The sequence below is a fragment of the Heterodontus francisci genome, chromosome 2 (assembly GCF_036365525.1).
Source record: "Heterodontus francisci isolate sHetFra1 chromosome 2, sHetFra1.hap1, whole genome shotgun sequence".
In the NCBI taxonomy this organism is placed as follows: domain Eukaryota; kingdom Metazoa; phylum Chordata; class Chondrichthyes; order Heterodontiformes; family Heterodontidae; genus Heterodontus; species Heterodontus francisci.
The window spans coordinates 51,740,093-51,765,376 of NC_090372.1; the positions used below are offsets into that span (position 1 = coordinate 51,740,093).

The window sequence follows — 25,284 nt, forward strand, 5'->3', positions numbered from 1 at the left end:
AGTCTCACTGTGCTCACTTCCCGGCCCGCTCCTTTATCCTGTCACCACTCTCACTGTGCTCTCTCTCCGGCCTGCTCCTTTATCTTGTCACCAGTCTCACTGTGCTGTCTCTCCGGCCTGCTCCTTTATCTTGTCACCACTCTCACTGTGCTCTCTCTCCGGCCCGCGCCTTTATCCTGTCACCAGTCTCACTGTGCTCCCTCTCCGGCCGTCTCTTTTATCCTGTCACCAGTCTCACTGTGCTGTCTCTCCGGCCTGCTCCTTTATCTTGTCACCACTCTCACTGTGCTCTCTCTCCGGCCCGCGCCTTTATCCTGTCACCAGTCTCACTGTGCTCCCTCTCCAGTCTGCTCTTTGTCCTGTCACCAGTCTCACTGTGCTCTCTCTCCGGCCTGCTCCTTTATCCTGTCACCAACCTCACTGTGCTCTCTCTCCGTCCCGTTCCTTTATCCTGTCACCAGTCTCACTGTGCTCTCTCTCCGGCCGTCTCTTTTATCCTGTCACCAGTCTCAGTGTGCTCTCTCTCCGGCCTGCTCCTTTATCCTGTCACCACTCTCGCTGTGCTCTCTCTCCGGCCTGCTCCTTTATCCTGTCACCAGTCTCACTGTGCTCTCTCTCCGGCCTGCTCCTTTATCCTGTCACCAGTCTCACTGTGCTCTCTCTCCGGCCGTCTCTTTTATCCTGTCACCAGTCTCAGTGTGCGCTCTCTCCGGCCTGATTCTTTATCCTGTCACCAGTCTCACTGTGCTCTCTCTCCGACCGTCTCTTTTATCCTGTCACCAGTCTCACTGTGCTCTCTCTCCGGCCTGCTCCTTTATCCTGTCACCAACCTCACTGTGCTCTCTCTCCGTCCCGCTCCTTTATCCTGTCACCACTCTCACTGTGCTAGCTCTCCGTCTGCTCCTTTATCCTGTCACCAGTCTCACTGTGCTCTCTTCCGGGCCTGCTCCATTATCCTGTCACCACTCACACTGTGCTCTCTCTCCTGCTTGCTCCTTTATCCTGTCTCCACTCACACTGTGCTCTCTCTCCTGCTTGCTCCTGTATCCTGTCACCACTCTCACTGTGCTCTCTCTCCGGCTTGCTCCTTTATCCTGTGACCAGTCTCACTGTGCTCTCTTCCGGGCCTGCTGCTTTATCCTGTCACCACTCTCAGTGTGCTCTCTCTCCGGCTTGCTCCTTTATCCTGTCACCACTCTCACTGTGCTCGTTTTCCGGCTTGCTCCTTGATCCTGTCACCACTCTCACTGTGCTCGTTTTCCGGCTTGCTCCTTGATCCTGTCACCACTCTCACTGTGCTCGTTTTCCGGCTTGCTCCTTGATCCTGTCAACATTCTCACTGTGCTCTCTCTCCGGCCTGCTCCTTTATCCTGTCACCAGTCTCACTGTGCTCGTTTTCCGGCTTGCTCCTTGATCCTGTCACCACTCTCACTGTGCTCGTTTTCCAGCTTGCTCCTTGATCCTGTCACCATTCTCACTGTGCTCTCTCTCCGCCCTGCTCCTTTATCCTGTCACCAGTTTCACTGTGCTCTCTCTCCGGCTTGCTCCTTTATCCTGTCACTAGTCTCACTTTGCTCTCTCTCCAGCTTGCTCCTTTATCCTGTCACCACTCTCACTGTGCTTTCTCTCATGCTTGCACCTTTATCCTGTTAGCAGTCTCACCATGCTCTCTCTCCGGCCTGCTCCTTTATCTTGTCACCAGTCTTTCTGTGCTCCCTCTCCAGTCTGCTCTTTCTCCTGTCACCAGTCTCACTGTGCTCTCTCTCCGGCCTGCTCCTTTATCCTGTCACCAGTCTTATTGTGCTGTCTCTCCGGTCCGCTCATTTATCCTGTCACCAGTCTCACTGTGCTCTCTCTCCGGCCCGCTCTGTGATCCTGTCACCAGTCTCACTGTGCTCTCTCTCCGGCTTGCTCCTTTATCCTGTCACCACTCTCACTGTGCTCGTTTTCCGGCTTGCTCCTTGATCCTGTCACCACTCTCACTGTGCTCGTTTTCCGGCTTGCTCCTTGATCCTGTCACCACTCTCACTGTGCTCGTTTTCAGGCTTGCTCCTTGATCCTGTCACCACTCTCACTGTGCTCGCTCTCCAGCTTGCTCCTTTATCCTGTCACTAGTCTCACTCTGCTCTCTCTCCAGCTTGCTCCTTGATCCTGTCACCACTCTCACTGTGCTCTCTCTCCAGCTTGCTCCTTTATCCTGTCACTAGTCTCACTTTGCTTTCTCTCCTGCTTTCTCCTTTATCCTGTCACCACTCTCACTGTGCTTTCTCTCATGCTTGCACCTTTATCCTGTTAGCAGTCTCACCGTGCTCTGTCTCCGGCCTGCTCTTTTATCTTGTCACCAGTCTTTCTGTGCTCCCTCTCCAGTCTGCTGTTTCTCCTGTCACCAGTCTCACTGTGCTCTCTCTCCGGCCTGCTCCTTTATCCTGTCACCAGTCTCACTGTGCTCTCTCTCCGCCCTGCTCCTTTATCCTGTCACCAGTTTCACTGTGCTCTCTCTCCGGCTTGCTCCTTTATCCTGTCACTAGTCTCACTTTGCTCTCTCTCCAGCTTGCTCCTTTATCCTGTCACCACTCTCACTGTGCTTTCTCTCATGCTTGCACCTTTATCCTGTTAGCAGTCTCACCATGCTCTCTCTCCGGCCTGCTCCTTTATCTTGTCACCAGTCTTTCTGTGCTCCCTCTCCAGTCTGCTCTTTCTCCTGTCACCAGTCTCACTGTGCTCACTCTCCGGCCTGCTCCTTTATCCTGTCACCAGTCTTATTGTGCTGTCTCTCCGGCCCGCTCATTTATCCTGTCACCAGTCTCACTGTGCTCTCTCTCTGGCCCGCTCTGTGATCCTGTCACCAGTCTCACTGTGCTCTCTCTCCGGCTTGCTCCTTTATCCTGTCACCAGTCTCACTGTGCTCGTTTTCCGGCTTGCTCCTTGATCCTGTCACCACTCTCACTGTGCTCGTTTTCCGGCTTGCTCCTTGATCCTGTCACCACTCTCACTGTGCTCGTTTTCCGGCTTGCTCCTTGATCCTGTCACCACTCTCACTGTGCTCGCTCTCCAGCTTGCTCCTTTATCCTGTCACTAGTCTCACTCTGCTCTCTCTCCAGCTTGCTCCTTGATCCTGTCACCACTCTCACTGTGCTCTCTCTCCAGCTTGCTCCTTTATCCTGTCACTAGTCTCACTTTGCTTTCTCTCCTGCTTGCTCCTTTATCCTGTCACCACTCTCACTGTGCTTTCTCTCATGCTTGCACCTTTATCCTGTTAGCAGTCTCACCGTGCTCTGTCTCCGGCCTGCTCTTTTATCTTGTCACCAGTCTTTCTGTGCTCCCTCTCCAGTCTGCTGTTTCTCCTGTCACCAGTCTCACTGTGCTCTCTCTCCGGCCTGCTCCTTTATCCTGTCACCAGTCTCACTGTGCTCTCTCTCCGCCCTGCTCCTTTATCCTGTCACCAGTTTCACTGTGCTCTCTCTCCGGCTTGCTCCTTTATCCTGTCACTAGTCTCACTTTGCTCTCTCTCCAGCTTGCTCCTTTATCCTGTCACCACTCTCACTGTGCTTTCTCTCATGCTTGCACCTTTATCCTGTTAGCAGTCTCACCATGCTCTCTCTCCGGCATGCTCCTTTATCTTGTCACCAGTCTTTCTGTGCTCCCTCTCCAGTCTGCTCTTTCTCCTGTCACCAGTCTCACTGTGCTCACTCTCCGGCCTGCTCCTTTATCCTGTCACCAGTCTTATTGTGCTGTCTCTCCGGCCCGCTCATTTATCCTGTCACCAGTCTCACTGTGCTCTCTCTCTGGCCCGCTCTGTGATCCTGTCACCAGTCTCACTGTGCTCTCTCTCCGGCTTGCTCCTTTATCCTGTCACCAGTCTCACTGTGCTCGTTTTCCGGCTTGATCCTTGATCCTGTAACCACTCTCACTGTGCTCGTTTTCCGGCTTGCTCCTTGATCCTGTCACCACTCTCACTGTGCTCGTTTTCCGACTTGCTCCTTGATCCTGTCACCACTCTCACTGTGCTCGCTCTCCAGCTTGCTCCTTTATCCTGTCACTAGTCTCACTCTGCTCTCTCTCCAGCTTGCTCCTTGATCCTGTCACCACTCTCACTGTGCTCTCTCTCCAGCTTGCTCCTTTATCCTGTCACTAGTCTCACTTTGCTTTCTCTCCTGCTTGCTCCTTTACCCTGTCACCACTCTCACTGTGCTCTCTCTCCAGCTTGCTCCTTTATCCTGTCACTAGTCTCACTTTGCTTTCTCTCCTGCTTGCTCCTTTATCCTGTCACCACTCTCACTGTGCTTTCTCTCATGCTTGCACCTTTATCCTGTTAGCAGTCTCACCGTGCTCTGTCTCCGGCCTGCTCTTTTATCTTGTCACCAGTCTTTCTGTGCTCCCTCTCCAGTCTGCTGTTTCTCCTGTCACCAGTCTCACTGTGCTCTCTCTCCGGCCTGCTCCTTTATCCTGTCACCAGTCTCACTGTGCTCTCTCTCCGCCCTGCTCCTTTATCCTGTCACCAGTTTCACTGTGCTCTCTCTCCGGCTTGCTCCTTTATCCTGTCACTAGTCTCACTTTGCTCTCTCTCCAGCTTGCTCCTTTATCCTGTCACCACTCTCACTGTGCTTTCTCTCATGCTTGCACCTTTATCCTGTTAGCAGTCTCACCATGCTCTCTCTCCGGCCTGCTCCTTTATCTTGTCACCAGTCTTTCTGTGCTCCCTCTCCAGTCTGCTCTTTCTCCTGTCACCAGTCTCACTGTGCTCACTCTCCGGCCTGCTCCTTTATCCTGTCACCAGTCTTATTGTGCTGTCTCTCCGGCCCGCTCATTTATCCTGTCACCAGTCTCACTGTGCTCTCTCTCCGGCCCGCTCTGTGATCCTGTCACCAGTCTCACTGTGCTCTCTCTCCGGCTTGCTCCTTTATCCTGTCACCACTCTCACTGTGCTCGTTTTCCGGCTTGCTCCTTGATCCTGTCACCACTCTCACTGTGCTCGTTTTCCGGCTTGCTCCTTGATCCTGTCACCACTCTCACTGTGCTCGTTTTCCGGCTTGCTCCTTGATCCTGTCACCACTCTCACTGTGCTCGCTCTCCAGCTTGCTCCTTTATCCTGTCACTAGTCTCACTCTGCTCTCTCTCCAGCTTGCTCCTTGATCCTGTCACCACTCTCACTGTGCTCTCTCTCCAGCTTGCTCCTTTATCCTGTCACTAGTCTCACTTTGCTTTCTCTCCTGCTTGCTCCTTTATCCTGTCACCACTCTCACTGTGCTTTCTCTCATGCTTGCACCTTTATCCTGTTAGCAGTCTCACCGTGCTCTGTCTCCGGCCTGCTCTTTTATCTTGTCACCAGTCTTTCTGTGCTCCCTCTCCAGTCTGCTGTTTCTCCTGTCACCAGTCTCACTGTGCTCTCTCTCCGGCCTGCTCCTTTATCCTGTCACCAGTCTCACTGTGCTCTCTCTCCGCCCTGCTCCTTTATCCTGTCACCAGTTTCACTGTGTTCTCTCTCCGGCTTGCTCCTTTATCCTGTCACTAGTCTCACTTTGCTCTCTCTCCAGCTTGCTCCTTTATCCTGTCACCACTCTCACTGTGCTTTCTCTCATGCTTGCACCTTTATCCTGTTAGCAGTCTCACCATGCTCTCTCTCCGGCATGCTCCTTTATCTTGTCACCAGTCTTTCTGTGCTCCCTCTCCAGTCTGCTCTTTCTCCTGTCACCAGTCTCACTGTGCTCACTCTCCGGCCTGCTCCTTTATCCTGTCACCAGTCTTATTGTGCTGTCTCTCCGGCCCGCTCATTTATCCTGTCACCAGTCTCACTGTGCTCTCTCTCTGGCCCGCTCTGTGATCCTGTCACCAGTCTCACTGTGCTCTCTCTCCGGCTTGCTCCTTTATCCTGTCACCAGTCTCACTGTGCTCGTTTTCCGGCTTGATCCTTGATCCTGTAACCACTCTCACTGTGCTCGTTTTCCGGCTTGCTCCTTGATCCTGTCACCACTCTCACTGTGCTCGTTTTCCGACTTGCTCCTTGATCCTGTCACCACTCTCACTGTGCTCGCTCTCCAGCTTGCTCCTTTATCCTGTCACTAGTCTCACTCTGCTCTCTCTCCAGCTTGCTCCTTGATCCTGTCACCACTCTCACTGTGCTCTCTCTCCAGCTTGCTCCTTTATCCTGTCACTAGTCTCACTTTGCTTTCTCTCCTGCTTGCTCCTTTACCCTGTCACCACTCTCACTGTGCTTTCTCTCCAGCTTGCTCCTTTATCCTGTCAGCAGTCTCACTGTGCTCTCTCTCCAGCTTCCTCCTATATCCTGTCACCAGTCACAGTGTGCTCTCTCCCCGACCCGCCCCTTTATCCTGTCACCACTCTCACTGAGCTGTCTCTCCGGCCTGCTCCTTTATCCTGTCACCACTTTCACTGTGCTCTCTCTCCGGCCTGCTCCTTTATCACGTCACCACTCTAACTGTGCTCTCTCTCCGGCCTGCTCTTTTATCCTGTCACCAGTCACACTGTGCTCTCTCTCCGGCCTGCTCCTTTATCTTGTCACCACTATCACTGTGCTCTCTCTCCGGCGTGCTCTTTTATCCTGTCACCAGTCTCACTGTGCTCTCTCTCCGGCCTGCTCCATTATCCTGTCACCACTCTCACTGTGCTCTCTCTCCATTTTGCTCCTTTATCCTGTCACCAGTCTCACTGTGCTCTCTCTCCGGCCTTCTCCTTTATCCTGTCATTACACTCTCTGTGCTCTCTCTCCGTCTGCTCCTGTATCCTGTCACCAGTCTGACCGTGCTCTCTCTCCTACCTGCTCCTGTATCCTGTCACCAGTCTGACCGTGCTCTCTCTGCTACCTGCTCCTTTATCCTTTCACCACTCTCACTGTGCTGTCTCTCCGGCCTGCTCCTTTATCCTGTCACCAGTGTCACTGTGTTCTCTCTCCAGCCTGCTGCTTTATTCTGACACCAGTTTCTCTGTGCTGTCTCTCCGGCCTGCTCCTTTCTCCTGACACTAGTTCCTCTGTGCTGTCATTCTCAGGCCCGCTCTTTTATCCTGCTGCCAGTGTTGCTGTCCTCTCTCTCAAGCCCGCTCTTTTATGCTGCCGCCGGTCTGGCTGTCCTCTTGCTCTCAGGCCCACTCCTTTATTCTGCTACAGGTCTTGCTATGCTCTCACCCTCGGGCCCGCTCCTGTATCGCTGTGCAGTCACTGTTGTTGTAAAGGCAAATGCAACAGCCAATGTATGCATCATGGTCCCAAAAACTGCAATTATATGAATGAGCAGTTAATCTGTTAAAATGTTGTCAGTGGAGGGATGAATGTTGGCCAGGACAACAGAAGAATTCTCCTGCTCTTTTTTGCAAATGTGCCATGGAATCCTTTACGTCCACCTGAATGAATGAATGAATGAATCAATCAATAGGGCCACGTATTAACATCTCTTCTGAAAGACAGCACCTCTGAAAATGCAACATTCCCTGAATAGTTCACTGGAGTGTCGGTCAAGAATATGTGCTCAAGTTCCGGAGTGAAGTTTGGACCGCAACGTTCTAAGGGAGGCACAAAAGAGTGTGCTACCACTGAGCTAGGCTGACACTGTCAATAGTAAGGGAAACAAGGAAATGTTTAGATGTAACCTTATGATTGTGGGCAGGAAAAGCTGGGTGAGGGCTATAGTGTGGAGAAATTGGAGGTATGGGAGCTAGAGGAATTCTGGTAAAGATTTATTTATTGATGCAAAATCACTGTGCAGAATCTAAGTGAAGGAGAGTAGATTTCAGTGAGGAAGTTTCTGGGAGATTTGAGAGGGCGGGTGGCAGTGCAAGGGTTGCTCTGGGGAAAAGAGATGAAGTCTGATTTGGGAGAGCAAACGTGGGGGTTGCAGTGGAGGGTATCTAGAATGGAGCAGAAGTATCTTGTGGAGCAATTCAATTAGGCCTCAATCCTAGGACAGCAGTAGGAAAGGTGGTTAGTGGAAGAAGAGCAACGAGTGGGTTGGGCATGAGGTGGTGAGGTGGGTAAGTGGGAGAGATTGATAACAGGAACCAAGAAAATAGTGTCAAGAAGAAAAGAGAGGACTGTAATCAGTTGACAGGATAAGTTAGGAGCTCAGGTCTGTGGTAGCAATCAAAATGCACATGTGGGTGGACACAGAGAAGTAGCTTTGTGTTACATAAACAGATTGTTTGACTTATACATGACTGCCTGTCCATGAGATAGTTCACCAAGTGTGAAAATAAATTCCAGGACCTGGAGACCATTTGATAATGGATGCTATTGCAGCTGATATCAACTCCATATATACACACAAGTTTTCAGCAAGGGTCTTTAGATGAAGAACCTGAACCATTTTTCTGCCCTCCCTCAGCCGGGCCAATTGTAACACTCCATTTCAATATCATCATGGCTGAGATTGGTTAACACAATACAGACCAAGGTTCAAACCTAAGCTGTGTGGAGGAGGGGAGGGGATGGGGGAGGAGCAGACACAAATTCCTTGCTTAATAACATTCTAAGAGTGAATTAAAGTATTTTCCATTCCTTTTCTTCTCAGGAGGAGATTCTGTTCCTTTGGTGGAATGATCACAAACCATGTGAATATAGCTATAATCAAACCAGAAAATGCTGGAAATACTCAGCAGGTCAGGCAGCATCTGTGGAGAGAGAAACAGAATTAATGTTTCAGGTCTATGACTTTTCATCAGAATGATCGGGTGATAGTGGAACCAAACTCAGAGGTGGCTAGTCACGTCGATTCACTGCTGTGTCTGTCTCGAGTTTCATGTAGCCAAAGCTCCTACCTGAATCATGGATATGTGCAAATTGGACTCAAGTTATATCAATTGAACCTTGATGCCATTTTTATCACTGTTCTTATGACTATCATTGGCTCCTGCTCCAGCCCACCAACCATGGTTGGTACAAGACAGAACGTGGCTATTTGGACAAAGACCACCATTCCTTCATCATCACTGTGCCAAAATCCTGGAACTTCCTACTTAACAATACTGTGCGAGTACTTTCACCACACAGATTGCAGCAACTGAAGAAGGCTCACCACCGCCTTCTCAAGGACACCAAAGGATGGACAATAGATGCTGGCCTTGCCAATGACACTCATATTAGGGTGGCGCAGTGGTTAGCACTGCAGCCTCACAGCCACAGCGACTTGGGTTCAATTCTGGGTACTGCCTGTGTGGAGGTTGCAAGTTCTCCCTCTGACCGTGTGGGTTTTCGCCGGGTGCTCCGGTTTCCTCCCACAGCCAAAGACTTGCAGGCTGATAGGTAAATTGTCCATTATAAATTGCCCCTAGTATGGGTCGATGGCAGGGGAATATAGGGAAGGTGGGGATGTGAGAGGGTAATGGGATTAATGTAGGATTAGGATAAATGGGTGGTTGATAGTCGGCACAGACACGGTAGGCCAAAGGGCCTGTTTCAGTGCTATATCTCTAAATAAGTAAATAAATAAATATTGAAAGACTTAATAGAAAAAAATTGGAGTGCTAGTTAAAACTATGCAAAGCTCTGGTTACACCATAGCTGGAGTACTGTGTGCAGTTATGGGCACCACAGCTTTGGAAGGGTATATTGAACTTGGAGGAAGGGCAGCATAGATTTATGAGAATGATACCTGGACTACAAGGGTTAAATGATGAGGAGAGATTAAACAAACTGTAGACCCTGGAATTTAGAAGATTAATTGGCGATTTGATCAAAGTTTTCAAGATATTAAGGGGAACAAGTAGGGTAAATGGGGGGATACTATTTCCGCTAGTTGGGAAATATAGGACTAAGGGACATAGCTTAAAAATTAGAGCCAGGCCTTTCAGGGGTGAAGTTAGGAAACGCTTCTACATGAAAAGAGAGGTAAAAGTTTGGAACTTTTCTTCTGCAAATGGCAGTTGATACTGGTTAATTGCTCATCTTAAATCTAAGATTGATTTTTCTTTTTTTTATTCATTCATGGGATGTGGGCATCACTGGCCAGGCCAGCATTTATTGCCCATCCCTAATTGCCCTTGAGAAGGGGGTGGTGAGCTGCCTTCTTGAACCGCTGCAGTCCATTTGGAGTAGGTATACCCACAGTGCTGTTAGGAAGGGAGTTCCAGGATTTTGACCCAGTGACAGTGAAGGAACGGCGATATAGTTCTGAGTCAGGATGCTGTGTGACTTGGAGGGGAACTTGCAGGTGGTGGTGTTCCCATGTATTTGCTGCCCTTGTCCTTCTAGTTGGTAGAGGTCGTGGGCTTGGAAGGTGCTGTCTAAGGAGTGTTCCTGCAGTGCATCTTGTAGATGGTACACACTGCTGCCACTGTGCGTCAGTGGTGGAGGGAGTGAATGTTTGTAGATGGGGTGCCAATCAAGCGGGCTGCTTTGTTCTGGATGGTGTCGAGCTTCTTGAGTGTTGTTGGAGCTGCACCCATCCAAGCAAGTGGAGAGTATTCCATCACACTCCTGACTTGTGCCTTGTAGATAGTGGACAGGCTTTGGGGAGTCAGGAGGTGAGTTACTCGCCTCAGGATTCCTAGCCTCTGACCTGCTCTTGTAGCCACAGTATTTATATGGCTACTCCAGTTCAGTTTCTGGTTAATGGTAGTCCCCAGGATATTGATAGTGGGGGATTCAGCGATGGTAATGCTGTTGAATGTCAAGGGGAGATGGTTATATTCTCTCTTGTTGGAGATGGTCATTGCCTGGCACTCCTGCAGTGATGTCCTGGAGCTCAGATGATTGACCTCCAACAACCACAACCATCTTCCTTTGCGCTAGGTATGACTCCAGCCAGCGGAGGGTTTTCCCCCTGATTCCCATTGACCTCAGTTTTGCTAGGGCTCCTTGATGCCATATTCGGTCAAATGCTGCCTTGATGTCAAGGGCAGTCACTCTCACCTCACCTCTTGAGTTCAGCTCTTTTGTCCATGTTTGAACCAAGGCTGTAATGTGGTCAGGAGCTGAGTTGCCGTGGCGAAACCCAAACTGAGCGTCACAGAGCAGGTTATTGCTAAGCAAGTGCCGCTTGAAGTCACTGTTGTTGACACCTTCCATCACTTTACTGATGATTGAGAGTCGGCTGATGGGCCGGTAATTGGCTGGGTTGAACTTGTCCTGCTTTTTGTGTACAGGACATACCTGGGCAATTTTCCACATTGCCGGGTAGATACCAGTATTGTAGCTGTACTGGAACAGCTTGGCTAGGGGCGCGGCAAGTTCTAGAGCACAGGTCTTCAGTACTATTGCCGGAATATTGTCAGGGCCCATAGCTTTTGCAGTATCCAATGCCTTCAGTTGTTTCTTGATATCACAAAGAGTGAATCGAATTGGCTGAAGTCTGGCATCTGTGATGCTGGGGACTTCAGGAGGAGGCCGAGATGGATCATCAACTCGGCACTTCTGGCTGAAGATTGTTGCAAATGCTTCAGCCTTATCTTTCGCACTGATGTGCTGGGCTCCCCCATCATTGAGGATGGGGATATTTGTGGATCCACCTCCTCCAGTTAGTTGTTTAATTGTCCACCACCATTCACGGCTGGATGTGGCAGGACTGCAGAGCTTAGATCTGATCCGTTGGTTATGGAATCGCTTAGCTCTGTCTATCGCATGCTGCTTATGCAGTTTGGCATGCAGATAGTCCTGTGTTGTAGCTTCACCAGGTTGACATCTCATTTTGAGGTATGCCTGGTGCTGTTCTTGGCATGCCCTCCTGCACTCTTCATTGAACCAGGCTTGATGGTAATGGTAGAGTGGGGGATATGCCGGGCCATGAGGTTACAGATTGTGGTTGAGTACAATTCCGCTGCTGCTGATGGCCCACAGCGCCTCCTGGATGCCCAGTTTTGCATTGCTAGATCTGTCCGAAATCTATCCCATTTAGCACGGTGATAGTGCCACACAACACGATGGACGGTATCCTCAATGTGAAGGCGGGACTTTGTCTCCACAAGGACCGTGCGGTGGTCACTCCTACCAATACAGTCATGCCGCAGACCCAGTCTGGCAGATATGTCCTTTAGGACTCGGCCAGCTCGGTCAGTAGTGGTGCTACCGAGCCACTCGGTGATGGACATTGAATTCCCCCACCCAGAGTACATTTTGTGCCCTTGCCCTCAGTGCTTCCTCCAAGTGTTGTTCAACATGGAGGAGTACTGACTCATCAGCTGAGGGAGGGCGGTAGGTGGTAATCAGTAGGAGGTTACCTTGCCCATATTTGACCTGATGCCATGAGACTTCATGGGGTCCGGAGTCGATGTTAAGGACTCCCAGGGCAACTCCCTCCCTGCTGTATACCACTGTGCCACCACCTCTGGTGGGTCTGTCCTGCCGGTGGGACAGGACATACCCGGGGATGGTGATGGCAGTGTCTGGGATATTGTCTGTAAGGTATGATTCCGTGAGTATGACTATGTCAGGCTGTTGCTTGACTAGTCTGTGGGACAGCTCTCCCAACTTTGGCACAAGCCCCTAGATGTTAGTAAGGAGGACTTTGCAGGGTCAACAGGGCTTGGTTTGCCGTTGTCATTTCCGGTGCCTAGGTCGATGCCGGGTGGTCCGTCCGGTTTCATTCCTTTTGATTGACTTTGTCGCGGTTAGGTACAACTGAGTGGCTTGCTAGGCCATTTCAGAGGGCATATCAGAGTTAACAACATTGCTGTGGTTGCTTAATCAAAGGTATTAAGGGATATAAAAGAGTAAGAATGACTTGCATTTAAATAGCACCTTTCATGACCACAGGATGTACCAAAACATTTTCCAATCAAAGAAATGTTGAAGTGCAGTCATTGTTGTCGGAAACATGACAGCCAACTTACACACAGCAAGCTCCCACAAATAGCAATGTGATAATGACCAGATTATCTGTTTTAGTGATTCTCAATTGAGGGATAAACATTAGCTAGGACACATCAGAGGATAACTCCGCTGCTCGTCTTTGAAATAGTGCCATGGGATCTTTTTCATCCACCTGAGAGGGCAGATGAGTCCTCGGTTTAGCGTCTCATCCAAAAGACGGCACCTCTGACAGCACAGCACTCCCTCATTACTGCACTGGATTATCAGCCGAGATTTTTGTGCTCGAGTGTCTAGAGTGGGACTTGCACCCACAACCTCCTGCTTCAGAGGCAAGAGTGCTACCAACTGAGCCTGGGCTGACACAAATCAGGCTAATGCAGGTATATAAGTCACACATCAGCCATAATCTCACTGAGGAGCTAAATGGCCTACTCCCATTCCTATGTTTCTATGGATCCTCAGCTCCTGTCAGGTAAAACCTGGTAGAACTTTTGGAGACATTTATGGCAGACGTTGTGGGTTTTCCACCTTAATGGATCTGGAATGATCTTGTTTCTGCTGTATGTTCCTCCACAATCTTCCTTCTATCTGTTCCCAATGTCAAAAATTGACATGTAGTTGATAGTGAAGAGGATCGCTGTAGACTCCAGAATGATATCAGTAGTGTGGTTGAGTGGGTGGAAAAGTGGCAAATGGAATTCAATCCAGACAAGTGTGATGTCATGCATTTGGGAGGGCAACAAAGCAAGGGAATACACAATAAACAGGAGGATATTGAGAGGGGTAGAAGAAGTGAGAGACCTTTGAATGCATGTCCACAGGTCCCTGAAGGTGGCAGTTCAGATAGATAAAGTGGTGAAGAAGACATATGGAATGGTTTCCTTTATTGGCCGTGCTATAGAATACAAAAGTAGGGATGTAATACTGGAACTATATAAAATGCTGGTTAGGCCACAGCTAGAGTATTGCGTACAGTTCTGGTCACCACATTATAGGAAGGATATAATTGCTCTGGAGAGAGTACAGAGGAGATTTACAAGAATGTTGGCAGGGCTCGAAAGTTGCAGCTATGAGGAAAGATTGGATAGGCTACGATTGTTTTACTTAGAACAGAGAAGGCTGAGGGTGACTTAATTGAGGTGTACAAAATTATGAGGGGCCTAGATAAAGTAGACAGGAAGGACCTGTTTCCCCTAGCAGAGAGGTCGATTACCAGGGGGCACAGATTTAAGGTGATTGGTAGAAGGATTAGAGAGGACATGAGGAAAAACTTTTTCACCCAGAGGGTGGTGGGTGTCTGGAATTCACTGCCCAGATCGGTGGTGGAGGCAGAAATCCTTACCTCATTTAAAAGGTACCTGGACATGCACCTGAAGTGCTGTAACCTGCAAGGCGACGGACCAGGTGCTGGAAAGTGGGATTACACTGGGTGGCTAGCTTTTTCAGCCGACGCAGACACAATGGACTGAATGGCCCCCTTCTGTGCCGTAACTTTTCTATGGTTCTATGCTAAATGCATCTTCCCTCAAGTTGCTGTTGTATTCATTTGACAAGCAGTCACATCACCTGATTTCTTGCCACCAAATCAGCAAGCTGCCTATGGAGAATGCATTTTGCACTGACAGCTGAACAATTACTTGAGGGCCGACTACAAAGACCAATCCTCCAGCAGGCACTGCACACTGTAAGGACATGAAAATTACTCCCATCATTTTTATCATATTTTGTGAGGCACTTAGATTATTATATTATTTAATATTTAAACAGTTAATTAATGCAGTTAAATTACCATTATAACTTAAATGTTCCTTTAGGATAAGAGCAAAATACTGTGGTTGCTGGAACTTTGGAAATACTCAGTAGGTTTGGCAGCATCTGTGTAGAGAGAAACAGAGTTAACGTCTCAGATCTGTGACCTTTCATCAGAACTGGAAGATCAGACCTGAAACATTAACTCTATTTCTCTCTACACATGTTCCTTTAAGAGTTCGTTGCGACGCAAATAGTTTTCTCTGCCTGTCGTATATGAGACTTCTGTGAACCACATCTGCAGATCTTTGATGCTCTGATCAGCAGCAGTAGGAAAGGATCTCTATGTGATTGCTGAACTTTCAAGTAAGTCTAGGCTTTGAGAGCCAGACTGCCAGAGATCAGTCTGCAATTGCCTATTTAGGACACCCTTTACCTAACTAAGCACTTTGGGGAGAAAATCGTTTGTGTAGGCAAACATATGCCGATACCTTGGGCACAGGCCGTTGCATACACGCCCTATTCGGTGTTCTTCAATGACAAGTGCCATGCGGGCCGTGCAGGTACCAGCCCAGTTGATGTAAGTCTGCATAGCAGCAATTGGATTTCTCCCGCTATATTTCTGATTAAACATAAAGTCCATTGTCGTTTTCCATTTCATTCCCATTTGATACAATCATTATATTCATAGGCAAATTTAGTGAAACATTTAGCAGAAACTGTGCTTTAATCCTAAAACAGTCAGTTTCACATACAACTTCAACACTATTACTTTCTTCTGAACAGCTCATCATTCTAGCTTTTACATATGTATGTTCTGAAAGACAGCCAATGCAACTGTAGTGGTTTGGTTGCAGGGGAAAAATGTGATTAGGCTCAATATCAGGCGATGCGCAATTATCGTGCACCTGTGAGGTTCACTCAGGAGACAGCAGCTGTTGAAACAGTATCAGGAACTCTTTAGTGGAGGGAGAGAGGACTAGCAGGTTAGTGGATGTGGTGCTAGCCGCAATAGTGAAGGAGATCAAAAGGAGGAGTGAGGTCATGTTTCCACAGGAAGTCAGGAGGCTTTCAAGGCACACTCTGCAAAGAGAATGGGAGCAGGTGGCTGGGAGGTCAATTCCTAGAATCTAGCCCCATGGATCTGACTGCAGTGCTGGATTAGGGTCAAAGACCTCTCGCAGCTGTTCAAGGTCAGTGAATGTGTCCTCGAATGTCATCTCCTATCCACTGCGCCACGAACCTCTCACGCTGCTCAGTGCACCACAGCCCCATTACTCAAGCATCAGCAATCAAGACTCATGCCGAACATTCAGATGCTCCACCCCAACCTCATACTCTTAGCAGTGCTGCAAGCCTCACAAACACCTCTCGCAGCTTCCACATTCTTCCAGCTATTCAGCTATGTCAGGCTCTTCACCCAAACACAGTGCAACACACTCAGGCATTCTTCCCTCTCTCTTGCAGGACAAGGTCGCGCATAACCGCAGGAACAATAGAGAACAGGCAAGGGACAGGTATGCCTGCATCTCCTGAGCCTTTTGGAGGAGACGTGCATCATGTGACTGAGGTCATTGCATCTGGCGTCACCAAAAACATTGAGGCAACAGTATGTTCCTGCTTTATGTCCTTCTCAGATCCCACTTCACCCTCATGCTGCTCATGGTATGAAGTGCAATCTGCAGATGGTGTGACCATGGACATCTTGCTTTCCACCCCAGCCTCCTTCCCTCACCCAAACCCTCCCCTTCTGCATTTTTGCTTTCAGATGCCTAAGAGTTGCCACCTGACCAGCCAGTGCAGCCTCATTATGAAGAGTGAGAGCAGCACCAGACTTCTGATGAAGTAGCACTGTCACTTGATCTGACACTCGCAACCACCAGCTCAGACACTGGAACTGTGCATAACTTATAGGGTAATATAGACTCTGGATCAGCATGGTGAGTTACCAGGCATGAGTGGGCTGCAGCAAGGCCAAGCGGCAAGGATAATGTTACAACTGCGGCAGGAGGAGTGCACTGTTTTTTCTAGTTCAACTTCTCCACAACATATATTTAAATGCTTACCCAGGTACCAATACAGTCAATCATAGATTCTATTTTTATCCCAGAATAAAATACACCAACCAGATTTCTTTAATAAACAACAAAATTATCAGTTTATTATAAAACAGCTTCAATTGCAGCATAGGCAGAAGCCAACCAATGTCTGAGTACTGCAGTGAAAACTCAGACTGAGGTCATGCTTGTTGCCATGTGAGCCTAGCTTGGTGCCATGCAAGCTCAGACTGCTTCCATTATGAGTGTGAATACCAGTGCTCAAAGGGGCATGTAGGCTCTCAGCTGTCCAGAAATCTGTGCTCCAACTAAGATTACTGAGGTGCGGCCCAGGGGAGTGGCAGCTCTGTGGTGCATGATTCTGCTGTCTTCTCCCAGGATCACAGCATTCATGCTCCCCCAACTGTGACTCTGACAAGCTGATGTCTCTCAGCCAGCCAGCTGAGACTGCTGCTGCCCATGTCGAGGTGGTGGAGTCAGAAGCTAGGCCCTGAAGAGCCAGAGCTGCTGGAGGGGTCTTGCAAGCCCATCAGCAGACTCCCCTCTCTGAAAGTCAGCAACCTTCCACCAGCCATGCTGCAGCCACTGGGGCAGCACTGCATCGAAGCACGAGGATTGCTCCATGACATTCCTGGTGATGGCATGGTAGGTGCGCTGTCCACACATAATCGGGTGATGGAGGAGAGTGATGAGCCAGATGTAGAGCAAGTATACCATGTCCTCCAGCAGCCAGCCTCTTCATAGTGTCTCAAATACAACTGACTGGTGCAGGGTGAGTGCATTGTGACAGCTGCCCAGGTTACCAGGCATTCACCAACGGGATCTATGGGAATGGTCATGGAGTGGTAGCCCTTTCGGTTGCGGTACATCTACCCCTTGGTATGTGGGGCCCACAGAGCTACATGTGTGCAGTCGACCAAAGCCTGCACTATTGGGAATCCCACTAGCCTGTTAAAGCCACGTGCTCATTCCTCCTGATTCTCTCTAGTAAGAGAGAAGATAATGAAATCCTGTCTCCTTCTGTACAGGACTCTGAATGCAGCGATGCATGGTAAACTGTGAAATGTTGGAAATGTCACCTGCTGCAGCCTGGAAGGATCCGGAGACACAGAAATTGAGGACCACAATAATCTTGACAACCACTGACAGCACCATCCTTGCCCTGCTGTGCGGCTACAGGTCCAGATGTAGGAGGTGGCACAGTGGTATTGGATAGACATATGGATGAAAATGGAATAGTGTAGGTCAGATGGTTTCACAGGTCGGCGCAACATCGAGGGCCGAAGGGCCTGTACTGCGCTGTAATGTTCTAATTCTAATTCTAACAGTTTACTCACCATAGGAACAGGAGATGGCCATTTAGTCCCTCAAGCCTGTTCCACCAATCAATGAGCTCATGGCTGCTCTGCGACATAACTCCATATACCTGCCTTCGCCCCATATCCCTTAATACCATTGGCAAACAAAAATCTATCAATGTCAGTTTTCAAATTAACAATTCATCTAGCATTAACTGCCGTTTGTGGGAGAGAATTCCAAACCTCTACCACTCTTTGCGTGAAAAGTGTTTCCTAATTTCATTACTGAAAGGTCTAGCTCTCATTTTTTGACTATGCCCCCCAGTCATAGACTCTCCAACTAGCGGAAATAGTTTCTTCCAATCTACCCTATCTGTTCCCCTGAATATCCTGAAAATTTTGATCAAATCATTCATAACCTTCTAAATTCCAGGGAATTACATCCCTAGTATGTGTCATCTCTCCACGTAATTTAACCCTTGGCGTCCAGGTTTCATTCTGGTACATCAACGCTGCACTCCTTCCAAGGCCAGTGTATCCTTCCATGGGTGTGGTGTGCAGAAGTGCTCACAGTGCTGTAGGTGTGGTCTGACCAGGGCTTTGTATAGCTGAAGCATGACTGCTTGTATTGTAGTCCTCTAGGTCCAAAGGCCAACATTCCATTTGCCTTTTTATTATTTTCTGCACCTATTCATGATGTTTTTAATGATCTGTGTACCAGGACCCCCAATCTCTTTGGACCTTCACTGTTTCTAGCTTTTCACCATTTATAAAGTACCCTGTTCTATCGTTTTTATGTTCAAAGTGGATTACCTCACATTACCTGTATTGACATCCATTTGCTGCAGTTTTTCCCATTCACTTTATCTGTTTCCCTCTATTCTGCTTACAATGCCACCAATCTTTGTGTGATCAGTAAATTTGGATATGTGGTTTTCTATCCCATTATCTAAATCGTTAATGAATACAGTGAATAGTTGAGGCCCCAACACAGATCCTTGCAGGACACCACATATAAGGCCGATGTAGATAGATTCTTGATAAGCAAGGGGGTAAAATGTTATTGGGGATAGGCGGAATGTGGAGTTGAGGTTACAATCAGATCAGCCATGATCTTGTTGAATGGTGGAGCAGGCTCGAGGGACCAAGTGGCCTGCTCCTGCTCCTAATTCGTATGTTTGCATGTTCACTAGTCACATCGTGCCAATTAGAAGTACTTGTCCATTATCCCTATTCTCTGTCTCTTTCTGCTCAGCCAATTAATTGCCTCTATTCCATGAGCTTTGACTTTAGCCAACAGTCTCTTATGAGGGACTTTATTAAATGCCTTCTGGAAATCTATATAAATAACATCCATAGACAATCTCCCATCCACTATTCTAGTCACCCCTTCAAACATTCAACCAGATTCGTCAGGCTTGACCTACATTTACAAAGCCATGCTAGTTCTCTGATCAGCTGAAAAAATGTTAGGGTATTAAGTCACTCTATCCTTGTTATAGACTCTTTCACCTCCTTGCTGAAATGTAGGTGCCTCAGACACTGCTCCTGGCTGAGGTGGAGGTAAGAGACGTGCTTCCTGAAGACCCTTAGTGTGTTGGGCCTTCTATTTGAGAGCCCTCCTCCTCTTCCGTGTACAGCTTCCCCTCTCTGCTGCTTGTGCTCCATCTCCAAGTCATGCTGCAGTTCAAGGGGAACTGAATCTATAGCCCCCGTTACTGAAAGCAGGCTTCCTCCATGTCAGCTGTGGTTCAGTTGGTAGCATTCTTGCCTCTGAGCCACAATATTGTGGGTTCACGTCTCAATCCAGGACTTGAGCACAAATATCTAGTCTGACATGGCAGTGTTGCACTGTTGGAAGTGCCATCTTTCTGATGAGACCTTTAATCAAGGCCCTGTCTACCCTTTCTAGGTGGATATAAATGATCCCATGGTACTATTTTGAAGAAGAGTAGGGCAGTTATCCCTGGTGTCCTGGTCAATATTTATTCCTCAATCAACATCACAAAAACAGATTTTTTTTTTTTAGAATTAGAATTAGATTATCACATTATCACATTACAGTTTGTGGAAGCTTGCTGTGCACAAATTGGCTGCTGCGTTTTCTACATTACAACAGTGTCTACGCTTCAAAAGTACTTCATTGGCTTTCGGATGCCCTGTGGTCATGAAAGGCGCTATAAAAATGCAAGTGTTTCTTTCTTTCTCCTGACAGGCCTTCTAACTCATCTGACCTCCTTGACAAAGTCCAGCACCACTCCCTCATGAATCCAAAAGCTTCTGTCAACTCCTCAAATATTACTGAACACAGTACTCCCAGCATCAGCAAAAGAAAATCACTAAGTACCTCACTTAAAAGTTGAATGGTGATCCCGTTAAATAGTGTTAGTGGGGGTTCCCTCATTCGGGGTGGGGTAGTGGTAATGTCACTAGACTAGTAATCCAGAGGCCCAGGTTAGTGCTTTGGGGACATGGGTTCGAATCTCACCTTGGCAGATGGTGAAATTTCAATTGAATTAATAAATCTGGAATTTAAAAAAAGCTAGTCTAACGGTGACCATGAAACCATTGTCAATTGTTGTAAAAACCCATCTGGTTCACTAATGTCCTTCAGGGAATGAAATCTGCCATCCTTACCTGGTTTGGCCTACATGTGACTCCAGACCCACCGCAATGTGGTTGATCTTAACTGCCAGGTGAAATTGCCTAGCAAGCCACTCAGTTCAAGGGCAGTTAGGGATGAGCAATAAATGCTGGCCTAGCCAGTGATGCCCATATGCCATGAATGAAGAAAAAAAATTCAGTTGAATGCATGTTCAGCTAGGTGTGCTTCAGAGAGGACATGAACAAGACCAGCATGGCCAAAAATGGCAGATCAGATACTAACTCAGCCCTAAATACTGTTTGACGTCATGATCCACCCATTCTGATGCTTGCAACGCATGCAATGCACACCCATCCTAGCACCCTTACAGTCAGGAAGCGCCACACGGGTCACGTCAGAAGCAGTTTCGGCACTACGGAGCCAAAATTTGCAGCCATACATTTTACATTGTTCCGCAAGCCTCAAGTGATTTAAGTTATCTGGAATTTTTCAAATATGCCATAGACTGTCCATGCCTCAATCTTCACACTCCACCATGTAGATGCCAAGGTTGGAATGGGCACTTTAGTCTATCAAAGGTTAAGACAGTGTCAGGCTGACTACTGTGCCTTGTCTAAGCACAAACTGACATCAGTCATTTTATGTCAGTTGCTCATGTTCCAGCAGGAAATGCCGAAGGTTGAAATACATTGGTAGATAGTAACTTTTGAAAGGGACAGGTTAATATCATTTGATTTCTATTTAGCCTAAACGTCAAATCTGCAGTAATTCAGCAAATGCGTTTTGCAAATGTTGAAGACAATTTATTGATTTCTCTCTTTAGCAAGAAACGAGCAAGAAGAAGAAGAGGAAAAGCGAGAAATTAAAAGACGGCTGACACGAAAGGTAAGTGTCGGCAATTTGAGTTGGCTCAGATCGTGCGGAAGAAATGAACGTGACACAGATAGTGTTCTTAACAGCATTGAAGGGTAATGTTCCACTGGCTAATACTGACTGAAACTTTTCTTTAACTTTTACATTCTTTTCTTCTTTGCTTTCAACACTCAGATTGAAGGAACAATTTGAACAACTGCTAATTCCAGTATATAAAAACAGAAAATGCTGGAAATAATCAGCAGGTCAAGCAGCACCTGGGGAGAGAGAAACAGAGTTAACATTTCATCAAAACTGGGAAAAGTTAGAAATGTAATAGGTTTTAAGCAACTGAAAGGGGGAAGAAACAAAAGAGATGGTCTGCGATATTGTGGAAGACACAGAGATTAACATAAGAACATAAGAAATAGGAGCAGGAGTAGAGCATACGTCCATCGATCCTGCTCTGCCATTCAATATGATCAGGGCTAATCTTGGGCTTCAACTCCACCTTCCTACCTGCTCCCCGTATTCCTTGATTCCCTGAGAAACCAAAAATCTGTATACCCAGCCTTAAATATATTCAGCGATGGAGCATCCATGAGCCTCTGCGGTAGAGAATTCCAAAGATTCACAATGTTTTGAGTGAAGAAATTTCTCCTCATCGTCCCCTTATCCTGAGACTGTGCTCCCATGTTTTAGATTCCCCAGCCAGCAGAAACAACCTCTCAGTGTCTACCCTGTCAAAACTCTTCAGAACCTTGTGAATTTCAATGCAATCACCTCTCATTCTTCAACACTCCAGAGAATATAGGCCCAATTTACACAACCTCTCAGCATAGGACAACCCTCTCATCCCCAGAACCAATCTGGTGAACATTTGCTGTATTGCCTCCATTGGAAGTATATCTTTTCCACAATAAGGAGACCAAAACTGCCCACGTGGGCTGAATTCTGTGCCCACAGCAGGACTCCCAGTGCCAAGCCAAAAAGTGGGGGAGGGAATCCCCTGTTGGCCAGCTGGAGTCCCCCAGAGCGATTCTAGAACGCTGGGCCAATTAACAGCCCAGCACCTGCAACCCCATCCCTTTAAAGGCAGGGATCCCGTCTCCAAGAGCTGTTGGCCATTCTCAGGGCTGGCAGCTCAGCAGTATCGACAGCACCACCAGAAGCAGTGCCCACTGCCTGTACTGCACCAGGCCTTGGACTCAGGCCCAGCGCTGGAGCCTGGATCAAAGGTAAGTGTGGCAGGATCACTGGGACCAGACTGGCAGGCCCTGGCAAGGGGGTGCAGGGAAGGGTGGGTATTTAGTGTGGGGGGGCATTTACGGGAGTAGACTTCCTTTCCCAGTGGGCAAGGGCCCACCCCCCCACCCTCACAAGCCTTCAGGGAGGTCTTTTCATTTTACTGGGTAACCTCCCCGTATGATAGAGGCCTCCCGCCGCTGGCTAACACCAGTGCCGGCAGGAAGAGGCCCTTATGTGGCCGTTAATAGGCAAAATGAGCAAATTTGGAAATAATACATTTGGTCCCCACATCCAAATCATTTATATAGATTGTGAACAGCTGTGGCCCAAGCACTGATGCTTGTGGTACCCCACTAGTAACAGCCTGCCATCCTGAGAATGACCCATTTATTCCTACTCTGATTTCTGTCTATTAACCAATCCATTGCAGTATATTACCCCCAATCCCATTGTTCTAATTTTGTTTACTAACCTCCTGTGTGTGACCTTATCTAAAGCCTTCTGAAAATCCAAATACACCACATCCACTGGTTCTCCTTTATCTATGCTACAAGTAACATCCTCAAAAAACTCCAACAGGTTTGTCAAACATGATTTCCCTTCCACAAATCCATGTTAACTCTGCCCAGTCATAGCATTATTTTCCAAGTGCCTAGTTATCACATCCTTTATAATAGATTCTAACATTTTCCTTACTACTGACATCAAACTAACAGGTCTGTAGTTCTCCATTTTCTCTCTCGCTCCCTTCTTAAATAGTGGGGTTACATTTGCTATTTTTCAGTCTGCAGGAACCCTTCCAGTATCTATGGAATTTTGAAAGATAACCACCAATGCATTCACTATCTCTATAGCCACCTCCTTCAATACTCTGGGATGTAGCTCATCTGGTCCAGGGGATTTATCAACTGTCAATCCAATTAATTTTTCAAGTACTACCTTTTTATTGATACTAATTTCTTGCAGTTCCTCATTTTTACAAGTCCCTTGGTTCCCCAGCATTTCTAGGAGATTTTCTGTACCTTCAGCAAACTTAGATATATTGATCCTTGCAGCACTCCACTAGTTGCAGCCTGAAAACTTGAAAATGCCCCATTCATGCCTACTTTTTGCTTCCTGTATATTAACCAATCCTCTATCCATACTAAATATATTGCTCCCAACTTCATGAGCCCTCATCTTGCCTATTAACCTTTTGCCTGGCACCTTATCAAATGCCTTTTGGAAATCCAAGTGTACTACAGCTACTGGTTCTCCTTTATCTATCCTATTAGTCACATCCTCAAAAAATACTAATAAATTTGTTAAACGTGATTTTCCTTTCATAAAACCATGTTTAGTTTGCTTGATCATACCATGATTTTCTACATGCATTGTTAAGACTTCCTTATTAATAGATTCCAGCACTTTCCCGACAACTAATGTCAGGCTAACTGGCCTGTAGTTCCCCGTTTTCTCTCTCTCTGTCCCTCCTGACAAAAGAGTTGGTGGTGCAGGGCCAAAAGAAGTGGTAATGGGACAAGATAGATTGGAGAAGCTAGGGCTATTCTCCTTCGAGAAGAGAAGGTTTTTTAGTTTAGTTTAGAGATACAGCACTGAAACAGGCCCTTCGGCCCACTGAGTCTGTGCCGACCATCAACCACCCATTTTATACTAATCCTACACTAATTCCATATTCCTACCACATCCCAACCTGTCCCTATATTTCCCTACCGCCTACCTACACTAGGGGCAATTCATAATGGCCAATTTACCTATCAACCTGCAAGTCTTTGGCATGTGGGAGGAAACCGGAGCACCCGGAGGAAACCCACGCAGACACAGGGAGAACTTGCAAACTCCACACCGGCAGTACCCAGAATTGAACCCAGGTCGCTGGAGCTGTGAGGCTGCAGTGCTAACCACTGCGCCACTGTGCCGCCCGTTGAGAAGAAATTTGACAAAAGTGTTCAAAATCATGAAGGGTCTAGCCAAAGTAGATAGGGAGAAACTGTTCCCATTGGCAGAATGGTCAAGAACCAGAGGACACTGATTTAAGGTGATTGGCGAAAGAACCAAAGGCAACATGAGGAAAAACTTTTTTAAGCAGTGAGTGGTTAGGATCTGGAATGCATTGCCTGAGAGTGTGGCGGAGACAGATTCAATTGTGGCTTTCAAATAAGAATGGATAATTATCTGAAGGGAAAATATTTGCAGAGATACAGGAAAGAGCAGGGGAGTGGGATCAGCTGAGGGCTCTTGCAGGGGAGTGGGATCAGCTGAGGGCTCTTGCAGAGAATTGACACGGACACAATGGACTGAATGGCCTCCTTCTGTGCTGTAACCATTCTATGATTCTACAATTCTGTACAATGACCCCATAAGCTTTGTGGACAATTTCTCAGTATCATACTCAAGTAGTTTCTAAGTACCTTTCTTCAGTGGTTCAGGGCAAAATACAGCAAACTAAATAATTAAAAAAATATATATAATGGCCCAAAAATTCCTGTGGCAGGCCAAGAAATGATGCCTGATGTTAATTAGACTTACCCTTGTCTATTTGATGTCAACGACATTTTGCCCTACCAGGTGATGGAAGTGGGGGATTGAAAAAGTACAGCGCCCTTCACACGAAATCATGCATTTAGGCGAACAGGGAAAGCAACTCTTCTTAACCAATCAAATTGAAAGATTCTGAAATTTATAGTGCAAGGACTGAGAAGGATGTGTAATTTAGAGTGA

General features: G+C 47.5%; 1 protein-coding gene across 10 annotated transcripts in view; it reads left to right on the forward strand.

Moving 5' to 3' along the window:
• LOC137384353 (phosphatase and actin regulator 1-like) overlaps window positions 1-25,284 on the forward strand; it is an 859,907-nt gene that overhangs the window by 769,417 nt on the left and 65,206 nt on the right. For all 10 annotated transcript variants that reach the window (XM_068058280.1, XM_068058345.1, XM_068058335.1 and 7 more), the window contains one exon: window positions 21,287-21,348. In XM_068058280.1, coding sequence (XP_067914381.1) covers window positions 21,287-21,348 — 62 coding nt within the window. The remainder of the gene's footprint in view (window positions 1-21,286; window positions 21,349-25,284) is intronic.